The sequence below is a fragment of the Etheostoma spectabile genome, chromosome 15, assembly GCF_008692095.1.
Source record: "Etheostoma spectabile isolate EspeVRDwgs_2016 chromosome 15, UIUC_Espe_1.0, whole genome shotgun sequence".
Lineage (NCBI taxonomy): Eukaryota > Metazoa > Chordata > Actinopteri > Perciformes > Percidae > Etheostoma > Etheostoma spectabile.
This window is the reverse complement of record NC_045747.1, coordinates 29,839,540-29,852,897: the sequence shown is the minus strand read 5'-3', so window position 1 is coordinate 29,852,897 and position 13,358 is coordinate 29,839,540. Positions and strand designations below refer to the sequence as shown.

The following is a 13,358-nucleotide window of genomic DNA, read 5'->3' as shown; positions in this document are numbered from 1 at the left end:
GTTAAAAAGAAACCCATATTTCATATATAGACATTTTTTTTAAAGGGGTCAAATTTGACTCAAGGACAACAAGAGGGTTAAATTGAATAATTATTCAACTTTTATTCTTGTATTTGCGTTTTATCTTCTTCATGGCCGTTTTTAATTGGGACGTTTTAAAAGGGACGCTGTAGAGCGCCCTCTGGTGGACAGACTGTGCAACGCCAGCACTCATAACATGGTTGACCGTCCGTTTTTATTTTATTTTTTAAATATTCATTTTTTAGAATCATATATTTGTCATTATGAGTGATTCTGATGAATGATGGTCAACCAGGTTTTTTATCGGCCATAACAAATGCCGATACCGATAAATTGGGAAATGCCTAATATCGGCCTGCTGATATATCGTTCAGGCTCTATTCTCAACTGATTTAAAAGACTCAGCATGTGTTGGTATTGGGAAGGTTCTTGTTCTGTGGGTGTGAGTTACACTTGTAGGTGTAATTAGTCTTGCTGCAGCACCTAGTCTGGAAGTGGGATTTCAGACTGTTATACTACTATTTCTCTATGACAAGTGACTCTCTAAAAAGGAGACCATGTCACACATGTCCATTGCGTGACTACTGGTTTAGATGAGGGCTGGTGCCATGTCGAGCATGCAGGAGGCAGACAGGACTTAGATTACACCACGGTCACGTAGCCGGCTCATAGTTTGGTCAGAAACAACCAAGTCTCTCGCCGTTCTTTAGAATTTGTCTGACGATGTTGGCGCTTACCGACACAGGTTCCCGAATCTTGTCATCTCTCCAGACATTTTCTTTTCCGTCTTTGTGTAAATCATCCTTCTTCTTCTTCTTCTTCCTAACCCTTGGATGTTTAACCCCAACCGGCCCGTCAGACACCGCCTACCAAGAGCCTGGGTCTGACCGAGGTTTCTGCCTAAAAGGAAGTTTTTCCTCGCCACTGTTGCTTGCTCTGGAGGAAACTACTAGAACTGTTGGGTCCTTGTAAATTCTGGAGTGTGGTCTATCTGTAAAGTGTCTTGAGATAACTCTTGTTATGAATTGATACTATAAATAAAATTGAAATTGAATTGAAATTTATTTTCTTCTGGTTTTGAGCCAGATGCATGAGAGAAACCTCTTGAACACGTCCAGTCGCTCGCTGTGAATTCTCCGAACAATGACCTCCTCCCAAAGGTTGGTGGTTCGATCCTTGGCCCTGCAGTCCCATGTTGAAGTGTCATTGGGCAAGAAACTGAACCCTGAGTTGCTTCTTCTTCTCATCTGATGAGCAGGTGATACCTTGTACAGCAGGCCACAGTGGGTAAATGAAGTTGTTAAGACTAGAAAAGCTATATAAGACAGTTTACTGGGGAGCTGGCAGGTTCGGAAGAGGATATTGACTCTTTGCCTTTTATAGTGCAAAGAACTAAAAGTTTTGTGTGTGAAATTGAAGGACACCTCCTCACACACACATGTGTCTCTGTGGTCCAAAGCCCCCCTCTGTCTGGTCTAAAGAGCTCCAACCCTTGGCCTTTGACCCCCTCCTAAAGGCAAAGCCTTTCTCTCCTCTTGCTCCAACCCTCTCCTCTCCTCCACCTCCTCCATGAGGACCAGACTCTTTTCATTCTCTTGGCTTTTATTCTTTCTGCTCTCTCTCTCTCTCTCTCTCTCTCTCTCTCTCTCTCTCTCTCTCTCTCTCCGGTCCTTTGTATTGCTGGAGGCTGGAGCTGAGCATAGATTTAATACCTTCACAGCTGAGGGAACATCAACAGCCCCATTTTGTTACGTTCGACTTCAGACATTTGAAAGCTTCATTGACAATGTGTTTCCATCTTTACATATCAACAGTAAGTCAGGATTGAGGGTCCCGGTGCAGATATCGTTCTTGTTTCAGCGGTGCAACCTTATGTTAAATGGAACATTTTGACAATTATCTCATTCTCTTCTGGCTTTATTGTCATGTTTCAGATATATGCACAATTAAAGCATGGAATCCGTTCAACAGTGTAATATATGTTAAGTTAGCATTTGGCTGAGGTTGACAGAGGGTGGGAGACCCAACGAGGCAGGTCACCATCACGTAGCTAAAAGACGTAGGCACCGATGTTTTAAATTGTTCTCTTGTCCATACGGCCGCCCATCCATCTTCCTCGCCCGCCCATTCCTAACCCGTTGCCATGGTGTCCGCCAATGGGATAGGCTGTGGGCTGGCAGGCGGCGATTGTAGGGGTCAAATAAGTTCACTGTTGGTGGCTTTATGGGGGTTGGATGGGTGGGGGGTCATTGGAGAGGATAATGGGGAGTTGATGTGTTGATAAGGTTGGATTTTGCATGCGTGTGTGTGTCGGGGGTGATGAAGGTTTTGATGTGTACGGTATAAGTAGAGGACGCATGGGGAACAGGACTGGTTTTAATGTGCGTTTGGCAGGTTGGGGTTATTGATTTTAGCTGAACATTGATCAAGGATCAAAGGGCTGTTCCATCTTTGCGGATGGGGATGCCAGGTATTTTGGATGCACAAAAGACTATTCATCCGCGCTGGAACCTCCTGGGTGTTTGGGTGGGGCTTAGTACGGGAGGTGGAGATGGGGGTTGGTTGTTGGCGGCGTTTGGGCCATACTGCACAGTTGAGTGGGGTGTAGGGTTGGATAAAGAGTGGGAAAGATGGATCACTGCACTATTACAAACCGCTTCAGTAAAGAAGGCCAGGGGTCAAAGGTGCAGCACCAATGCAACAGATGGAAACCAGTCTTGCAGGGATGGGTTTTAAGATGTGTTACACAGTCTGATTCTTGAGTCATTTGCTCTGTTCCTGGCACCTATACATACTGTAATTTAACGTGGAATGAACGCAAATGAAAAGAAAATTCTCGTGGTTTCTTTTATCTACACTCCTTTCAGTAAGAGAACTTAGATTTGTGCTGTAGAGCTAAAGCAATTCAAATAAATTCTGTGAAATCTGTTAATTTATTAGAAGGAGACCAATGAAGAAAATTGGATGGAAAAGCAGAGTTTATGATAAAACCACAGTAGATAAAATCCTCCCTCCACTGAACAATACCCAAGTATGAGAGTTGTCAAGAGATCACAAGCGTCGAAACCCAAGGAGAGAAGGTCACGAGAGAGAACGGAGGAGTGCTTTGTGTTCCTGATGTATTGAATGCTAAAGGGGAGGTGGGTCACTACTGTGGACGCCCAAATGCAACAGTGAAGCAGTTAAGGACAAGACTCATCCAAGAACACACACACACATACACACGATTACACTGGTAACAGCAAGCATGCATAACCAAACCTGCTAATGCATAGGCACAAAAAACGGACACAAGCATGATAACTGGCAAAAATACCGGACTCCAATACTAAAATGCTCTTGCACACGTGCACAACTGCCACCCCTGTATTCAGCAGACTACCCTTCCCCCACTGAGTGTGTGGGTGGTTGAGCAGGATGCTGTCCCACTACTTGCTGTTGATTCACTGGTTTACTCCAACAACTGGAGCTCAAGCCACATAATGGCGGCTATAACAGTTGGGGTGGGTGAGGAGCGTTGGGGGAAGTAGACAGGAAAACCCGTTGGAAATTGTGGTCCCCCCCCCACCTACCTACAGAGATGTTTTGGTGGTTATGTCAGAATTGGAATCCGTACAGCTGCCAAGAACGAGACGTTCCTAGCGGTTTATTTGGGATCAAAGAGATAGTGGTGCAGATGGCGGAGGGATATCAGGACCTCATGGGCAACACGTCGGGTTGATACAAGATATATCTCCCTGAGAAAGACACGTAATTGACAGCTGATTAGCTCATACTCAACTCCACCATCTGTGAGCAGTTAGAAATGGAAAGGGTTGTCTCAATTTGGGCCTAAACTCTAAAGAGATTTTAATCCGAGTGAACATCGAATCATTGGTGTGAATGAACCAACCAAAAATGTTGGCACGTCCAAAATGGAGCACCAAAGTCTTGCTGGCCTTGACCATTGATGTCTTTTGGGGAAATGTATATGTCTGTCTGTCAATCGACACACTGGACGCATTGTACGTACATATAGATGAAGTACGTAGGCAGTGCAACATCCCGTGAAATTGTTGCTTTTCTTGGGCGTCATCGTTTCGAACCTTTTTCTAACTCACAAAAAAATAAAACAGTTGACAGTTGCAGACTGCGTGAACAGTGACGCCCAAGACAAATGTCGTGTTAGGTGTCCCCGTGTCATGCACAGGGCTCGTGTTGAAGTGGTATAAACCTCTCCACTCTAGTGTTTGTATCACAGAAAGTCACTTTGGACTAGGGCTGCACAATAAAACATTATTTTATCATCAGCGTAACAGAGTAACTGGCACAATAAACGGCACGATAGTTCAATCAAAGGATGATTTCCTTTGATTTGTTTTTTTAATTTAACATGCAATTTGTTGTGCTGTATTTTCACAGATATCTGTTTATTTGTCGCGATATTCAACCACATATCCCATATTTTCCTCTTATCATGCAGCCCTGCTTCAGACCGACTCTCTCCTCCTCTCTCCACCCGTTTGTTTTTCAAGAGACTTCGTTCACCCTCAGCCCAACACATTTGCTGTGTTTCTTGATTCCTTACATCATAAGCCTTATTTCTAGATCTTGAGTCCCGATAGTTTAAGACCCTTTTCTTTCTGTTTGCAGATGATTCAACTCACTAATATCATCTTCTTCTTCTTCTTCTCTCCGCAGGACCAGGAAATTGCAGATCAGAAACATTCCACCTCACCTGCAGTGGGAGGTGAGTTCCTATTTCCTCTATTACTGTTGTTGCTGGTATCATTTACAGTCTGTTTCTGGGACTTGAAACTGCCAGCAAGCAGTGAAAATGTAGAGAAAAGGCTTCAAAATCAGTAAGGGATGTCTCCAAAAACAAGCCAAACCTCAACAGGGACATTTTAACTTCTGCCTTGTCCATAGCCAGAATGTCAGTAACACAACAAGACAGGTTTCCACTTAGGAAACATAGTGTTTTTTTTGTGGGAGGCGCTCAGCAGTGGACACATGTAAACAGACTACAGCATGCAGAGATGAGCTGTGATGGTGTGGCATCAATATGTCTGTGTGTCTGTGTTGCCGTTTTTGTTTTTTAGAATTTGAAAGAATTACTTGAACAGAAACTTGCAGCCATCTTGGTTGTCATTCAGGGAGAGGAATGAAGGAAGCACATTGCGATATTCTGCAATCTGCCTGTAAAAGCCCTGTCGGGTCTGACTTCCAGCATAAAGAGTCCCAGCAGCATCGGTGTGGGAATGATAATCCTGGCAGCATTGGGCCGTGAGGCTCTGACAGTCTGCTCCAGTGTCTCTGATAGGGAAGGGTTGGCCGTTAAGGCTCCAAATGCCACCCGATCTGACCTCACTGCAAATATTTGCACCGCTTAAAGTTTGTGGGTGTGTGTGTTTATGGGTCACATTTGTCTTAGCCTCAGATGGCTGACGCTGAATCATGGGGAACCACAAATCTTGCAGAGGGTGTATTTAACGGCTCAATCCAAAAACCACTCTTTGCTTTGTGTGGATAAGAATGACTTTCAGTGGAAGATGCAGGTTACTGAAGCGTAGTGCTGCCACAGCAGAAAAGGCGGAGGGGGGTACGGTGCCTTGCTAAAGAGCACCTGGCAGTGCAAAGAAGGTGAAGTGGCATATCTCCAGCTACCAATCCACACTCCATACTTTGGTCCGTACGGGGAGTTGAACCAGCGACCCTCCGGTTCCCAACCCGACCAAACCCCCTACAGACGGAGCTACTGCCACCCCCAATAAAATACTCAATAGAAGAGAGTCAGACAGTGTTGTGGGGGGGACATTAAGTCAGACTCAGTGGTGAGTGAAAGCAAAGCAGAGGGACAGACACAGAGCTGTATCCGAGCCAAGGTAGCTCACTTTTTAAGGGCTGTGCAATTAGTCAAAACTTTAACGGTGATTTTGGCTCCTAATGATCACCAAAAACAGTAATGGAGAAAAACTAGTGTTTTGCACATTACGTTTTGCAAGTAAACTCTTATTTTGCCTGTTCTGAATGGGGAAAAAAAGTATGAAGGGAAAATTCCCTAGTTCAGGGTGTTTTCACTGTTTAAGTTCAGTAAATGCAACATCTTTCCAAAAGACTCTGGAAAGATGATTTATTCTCCATAATCGAGCAGCCCTAAACTGAACTAATAAAACTGTAAGAGCTCATCTCTGTCTCGCTGTTTTCACCCTGCTGCTGGCTCCGCTTGTATCTCTGCTCAATCTGTTCACCTCCCTTTAATCTCTTGATTCATCAAACAAGACTGAATGCAGAAGGTGGGAATGTGGGAGGATCGGGAAGCTCACACATACTGTGTGTGTGTGTGTGTGTGTGTGTGTGTGCGTGCGCGTTTGCGTGTGTGTGCGTGTGTGCATCCTTATTGTTTTTGTGAGGGTGTGGCACACTGTCTGGTGTAGGAGTGTCCGAGGGAGTCGCTCTGTTGGTGTGTGTGTGTGTGTGTGTGTGTGTGTGTGTGTGTATGAATGTGAGCGTGTGCGTGCGTGCATGTGTGTGTGTGTGCGTGCATTAGTGTCTTTCCCTGGTCCTTTTGTGTGTTTGTCCACTACGTCTCTCCGTAAATCTGACTGAAACTGACTCTTGTGCTTCAGTTAGCGCTGAAACTAACGATTATTTTCATTGTCAGTGAATCTGTCAGGGATTTTTCTTGTTTATTTGATTATTTGTTTGGTCTATATGATGTCAGAAAATGTGGATTATTCTTTCCCAGAGCCCAAAACGACGTCCTCAAATGTCTTCTTTTTCCACAACTCAAAAATATTTACTTTACTGTCACAGAGGAGTACAACACTGGGAAATATTCACATTTAAAGAGCTGGAATCGGTAAATTATTTCTCATAAACAATGACTCAAACCTATTTAATTGATTCATCAAAATACTTGGCGATTAATTTAATAGTTGACAACTTATCAATTAATCTTTGCAGCTCTTCTAATACCTATACTACCGTACTATGTAGTTTGCCCCAATCTATAATATGTCAAATGTACCTACATGCACACAAATGGTCTGTTTCAGTGACAATCCCACTGCCACACAACCCTGCTGTCAATTGCCCTGTTGATTTTTTTTGGGGTCTGAATGGGCCCTAAGGCGCACTAGGTAGGTTCCTTCAAACTCAGCAAAAGTAGGTTTTTACTCCTTATTGACTCTCAGAGGTTTGATGAACCCAGTCCGTGAAAGATAGAATCCGTAGCATGGAAATCAGGCTAAAAATCTTAAAGACCTCTCTCTCTTTGTGTGTGTCTGTGTGTCAGGTGCTGGATGGTCTGTTGGCCCAGTGTGGAACCGTAGAGAACTGTGAACAAGGTAAGACTTCTGAACTTGACACTCACTTAACTTCAAGCCCATCTGATCTTGGTTTGTGAACACCGCTGACATCTGCCGTAAGGCCCCTTTTTACTATTAAAGGTAAAATCCTTGTTGTGGTAATGTGGGGCCCTTTGCCGCCCTCAAGTGGTACCAGGGTGATAATTGTATTTCTGTCAAACTGCATTTTATCAGTGGCTCCACTTCCCCTCAGCTGTTGAGTTGTTGTGTTAGGTGGCCCAGAGGCCACTTGGAGAGCAGAGTGGAAGTGGGTGGGGAGGGTGGGGGGGGCTTAAAACACCTGCTGGTCACTTTCAGCCCAAACTGTCAGGGATCGGCCGCCAGTTGTAGGCTGGACTTTATTTTCCATCTTATTAATTTATCTTCACTTTGTCTGTGCATCTCATGCAATTTCCTTATTGTAAAGCACTTTGTGTTGCATTTCTTGTATAAACGGTGCTGCTATACAAATATTAATTATAAAATGTATTTTATTTATTACAAATCATCACACCTGCAGACTCATTTCAATGGTAATCAGCTGCATTAGTTTCTGTTTCAGAGAATTTTCTGCATCATGATTAATCATATTATTGCGACAGGTTCATAATATCTTTCAAAAACCAAATTTCCTCTATCAATTACAGGTAATGTTGGCAATAAAGACATCCACAACAATTTAAGTAAATACCAATATAAAACTATCTGTTGAAATTGAAATTCATTTCACATTTTCCTTCTTTGGCGGTGAGCAGCCAGAGTTATATGTTGCTTGTACATTACTGCTAACTAACCATCGATGTACTTTCTTGCACCAAATGCGTTACAGGAATGCATTATGGGTGATATATCAGCCCACTTTCTGGTTTTAGTTTGAAACAACTGGGGCCTTCTTTAAACGCTTTTAAGAAGCAGAGCTACCCAAAAAAGTCTCAGCACGTCTATTGATAAACCAACACATGCTGGATCTCTGTTCTCTCTTTCCCTTAGTGAACACAGACAGTGAAACTGCAGTGGTTAACGTCACGTATGCATCCCGGGAGCACGCCAGGCAGTAAGTCCCTCCATCCGTCCTTAAGGACACTCTGTCTCTTTCTCTCACCTACAGTCTTTTCTTTAATCCAGATTCTGCATGCTCTTGGTGCCATTTAAAAACTGCATTTTTGAATTTAACAGAATACTTTGATGTCATTTGTGCACTTATTTATGTTGAATCATGGTTTCCTGTTGTTTATTTTGTGCCAGCTTTGACCTTGCATGAGATTTGTTAAGACACTCTTTTTGAAAAAGTCACCTAATAAATTCCAATATAAGAAATAGATTCCTAAAATTGTAATTCATTACATTTGAAATCAGTAACTCCATCAAACAGTATTGAGATTTTCAGCAAGTTGTATATTTTATTTACGGCCTACGTGGGACATCTAGTGGTCATTTAAAGCAACTACAACTATAAACTAGAGTTTTATCATGCGTTTTACCAATAGTGGAAGTATTGTGTTCTCTTTCTTAAGTAAGAGTGGCATTCATTTTAGACATTTCAAAAACTTTGTATACACTATTCATTGTGTTTTATCCGCTGATTGATGAAGATTGATGATGCTTGCTATAATAACGTTTGCTCAAAGTTAGTATAGCTGTCAAAGCTGTGCAGTAGAAGTATGAAGTAACATACAAGTACTTGTACATTTTCTTTTGTTTGCATTTTCTTCTCACAAATTTTACCGTTCCGATGTGTCCCTTACCAAGTTTCTTTGTATTCTTCCTGTTATTACCATTACTACTACTGTTATTTTGATGATAACCATTACCATAACTGTAACCATTACTATTTATACAACTGAGCGCAAAAAGGAAAAACAAGCTGCATAAAATATTCCAGCGGTACATGCTGTACATGACCCTGTGCTCATGTCTCAGAGCCATCCAGAAGCTGAATGGATACCAGTTTGAGAACAACGCCCTGCGCGTCTCCTACATCCCCGACGAGCACTCCGAGATGGAGGGAGGCCAGCGGGGGCCTGATAACGGCCGGCGTGGCTACGGGCCCCGAGGCGGGCCTCGCGGGGGCTCCCCGAGCTCTGGGATGCCCTCCAAACCTCCACACGCCGACATCCCTCTGAGACTGCTGGTATCCACACAGTACGTCGGAGCCATCATTGGCAAGGAGGGAGCCACCATTCGCAACATCACCAAGCAGACGCAGAGCAAGTGAGTGGGTACATGTGTTAACTCTGTCCTGGAGTAGAGTCCACGGTGGGTTAGAGTCCACAGTGTGTTCCTGTAGTAGAGTCCGCAGTGGGTTACAGTCCACAGTGTGTTCCTGTAGTAGAGTCCGCAGTGGGTTAGAGTCCACAGTGGGTTAGAGTCCACAGTGGGTTAGAGTCCGCAGTGGGTTAGAGGCCACAGTGTGTTCCTGTAGTAGAGTCCACAGTGGGTTAGAGTCTGCAGTGTGTTCCTGTAGTAGAGTCCACAGTGGGCTAGTGTCCACAGTGTGTTCCTGTAGTAGAGTCCACAGTGGGTTAGAGTCCGCAGTGTGTTCCTGTAGTAGAGTCCACAGTGGGTTAGAGTCCACAGTGGGTTAGAGTCCGCAGTGTGTTCCTGGAGTAGAGTCCACCGTGGGTTAGAGTCCACAGTGAGTTAGCGTGCACAGTGTGTTCCTGTAGTAGAGTCCACAGTGGGTTAGAGTCCGCAGTGTGTTCCTGTAGTAGAGTCCACAGTGGGTTAGGTCCCACGTGTGTTCCTGTAGTAGAGTCCACAGTGGGTTAGAGTCCACAGTGGGTTAGAGTCCACAGTGTGTTCCTGTAGTAGAGTTGACAGTGGGTTATAGTCCGCAGTGTGTTCCTGGAGTAGAGTCCACCGTGGGTTATAGTCCACAGTGAGTTAGCGTCCACAGTGTGTTCCTGCAGTAGAGTCCACAGTGTGTTCCTGTAGTAGAGTCCGCAGTGTGTTCCTGTAGTAGAGTCCGCAGTGTGTTCCTGTAGTAGAGTCCACGGTGTGTCCCTGTAGTAGAGTCCGCATTGTGTTCTTATAGTAGAGTCCACGGTGTGTATGGACATATAAAAAGACAAACAAAACAAAAAAGTCAGGTGAAATTATTAATAATAATATGGTAAATAGTAAAACCAAATAAATGCAAACTATTCAAAAATGCATATAATCCTAAATGTTGCTCAAGAAGAGCCATTTTCAAAATGACACAATGACGTCCCACAAAGATTTTTCATATCAACATCAAAACAGGAACTCAAGTTGACACTGAGCTAATATTCTAGCAACATCCTTTTCCATTAGATAGAGATACAGATAGATAGATATATACTTTATTGATCCCCAAGGGGAAATTCAAGAAAGAATGACTGCTCAGTCTTTCTGAGATACAAGTTCACACAAAGTTCAACCCACTAAATAAAACCTTACAATGTGACCCATTCCCCCATAAATCCACATTTAAACTTCCTGATGGTTATAGTCACTTGATTTGCAGATGAATGCATAATCTATATTAAAGATAAAGTAATTCTTATCTCTTTCTGCTATTGCAGGATTGACGTGCACCGCAAGGAGAACGCAGGAGCTGCCGAGAAGCCGATCAGCATCCACTCAACCCCCGAGGGCTGCTCAGCCGCCTGCCGCATGATCCTGGACATCATGCACCAGGAGGCTAAAGACACCAAGACGTAATCCAACACATTCATATTGTTTGACACAATCCTGGTCAGTTAGCCTCAGGAAGGCTCTCTCCAGCTGTGAGATAGATAAGAGGTAAAAGAGAATGACCAGTGGTTTCCTTTCGCAGTGCCGACGAGGTTCCTCTCAAGATTCTGGCTCACAACAACTTTGTCGGACGCCTGATCGGGAAGGAGGGACGCAACTTGAAAAAAGTTGAACAGGACACAGACACCAAGATCACCATCTCCCCGTAAGATACACACACACTGACCTATTTACAGGGCATTCCCGGGCTTTTTAGAGCGCCGAGGTGCAGATGACATCACATGGGCATTTGCATATTAGCAGAGAATAGCTGGGTGGATAATGAGGTAATTTATGGGATCGAAAAAATACATGCATTACGTACATAACACACACATTTTCAAGTTACTCAAAGAGGCTTTGCTGCAGCTGATCAGCTCCCCTTGTAATGTCTGTGTGCAGTCTTCAGGACCTGACGCTGTACAATCCAGAGAGAACCATCACAGTCAAAGGCTCCATCGAAGCCTGCTGCCACGCCGAGGTGGAGGTGATGAAGAAGGTCCGAGAGGCCTACGAGAACGACATCGCTGCCATGAATGTGAGTCTGCACGCACACTTCATTATGATGCCTTTTATTCATTTTATATTTAACACACATGCACACGTAAACCTCCACGTGGTTTCTAACCTGTGTTCTTCTCTTCAGCAACAGACCCACCTGATCCCAGGGCTCAACCTCGGTGCGCTGGGCCTCTTCCCCTCCTCTTCCAATATGCCCCCACCCCCTCCTGGAAACGCGTCCGGGAGTGCCCCCTACGGTTGCTTCGGGGTAAGAATCCCTGCTTTGTAAATTCCCTGAGAGACACCACCTTTTGTTAATGCGTTGCTTTTGTCCTTTTGAAACCTCATAACACACCGATTTCAGTTGAATGTGTGGTGGATTGAGAAAATTCTAAAGTGGATAGGAGTGTGGAAGGGAGTACCGTTTCTTTTTCCTTGAACAGAAACTAAAACTACTGTCTCCTCTTTCTGCATTTCTGTTTTATTTGTTATTTTTTCCGATTTTCCAATCGGAAGGTTGGAGGTTCAATTCCCGGTCCTGCAGTCTCATATCAAAGTGTCCTTGGGCAAGACACCCCGAGTTTTCTCCAATGTTCCGCTGAGTAGTCAAGACTAGAAAAGCGCTATATAAATACAGTCCATTTACTTATGATTCTTATGACTTATGATGATTGAATAGCGCGGGTGTAGTGATGATGGAGTACAGGCTATATTAGTGAGCCAACCACAAACATATCTATATAATCTTACATGTTTTGAGTGTTCTGTCCAACCGTTTTTAGTGCAGCAAAATGTATATTTAGTTTCAGGTTGATTTCCCTTTTCCACTTGAAACTAACTCCAAAGGAAGATATCCTCAGGCTGTAATCTGGTATGCTGGCTGGCATTTATTTTCACAGTTCTTGATTAAGGGTTCAGTAGGTAAGTTAAATAAACATATTTTGCATGCATCGTTTATATTTGCTGAAACTGTCACTATATCCTGACAGTAGCACCAAATACAGATAATCTGTGAACAAATCTGGTTCCTCCCCCCCCCCCCCCCCCCCCCCCCCCGTGCTCTTAATGGTTTCCACCACCCCGAAGATAAACAACCAATCAGAGCTGACGTGTCATTCACTGCTCGTGAACTGCAGTCAAACTGCAAAACTAGATCAAACAGGAATCAAGATTCTGTTACTGCATTGTCGGTATTATTTTCATATGGCATTTTTCAATCAATTTCACTTAATTTGGATAAAAACTTGTGGATGTAAACATAGCTAATGTTTCTTAAAACATTGGAGGAGAGAAATAGTCAATCAGCTCCAACTCTAGTTCGATTCAGCCAAACTAAAGGCTGTCGGTGTGAAAACACCCTTAAGTGGAATAGCTCGATTGGAAACTAACACTTTTAAACTTGAATCATATTTTCAAATCTCAAAAAAGGACACTTGCCACCGGGCTAAACAACTTTTCTGGTGGAAACCCTGAGACTGGACCATGATTTCTTTCTAAACTCGTTGTGATGTCACAAATGTTGCTGGTACGCGCAGATGTTAAACTTTGCTTCAACAACAAACTCTGAACAGACATCATTGTGAGGCTCAAACATCACAGTGAAGGAACAAGAAGCCAAACACTAGTTGACTGAAGAAAGATCTGACTTGAAATCCCAATAACAATACATGCGTTCCACAATAGATTGTCAGTTTATGTGATGAAATGTTTGCTGTGTGTGTGTGTGTGTGTGTGTGTGTGTGTGTGTGTGTG

General features: G+C 43.7%; 1 protein-coding gene across 2 annotated transcripts in view; it reads left to right on the top strand.

Annotated features, from left to right (window-relative positions):
- The window catches only part of igf2bp1 (insulin-like growth factor 2 mRNA binding protein 1), a 57,106-nt gene that overhangs the window by 31,890 nt on the left and 11,858 nt on the right, over positions 1–13,358 (top strand). The window contains exons 3-10 of one of the 2 annotated variants that reach the window (XM_032537992.1): positions 4,702–4,750; positions 7,298–7,349; positions 8,340–8,403; positions 9,270–9,560; positions 10,895–11,029; positions 11,149–11,271; positions 11,508–11,643; positions 11,758–11,874. In XM_032537992.1, the coding sequence (XP_032393883.1) occupies positions 4,702–4,750; positions 7,298–7,349; positions 8,340–8,403; positions 9,270–9,560; positions 10,895–11,029; positions 11,149–11,271; positions 11,508–11,643; positions 11,758–11,874 (967 nt within the window). Of the gene's footprint in view, positions 1–4,701; positions 4,751–7,297; positions 7,350–8,339; positions 8,404–9,269; positions 9,561–10,894; positions 11,030–11,148; positions 11,272–11,507; positions 11,644–11,751; positions 11,875–13,358 lie in introns of both variants that reach the window. The other variant, XM_032537991.1, reaches the window with a different exon arrangement.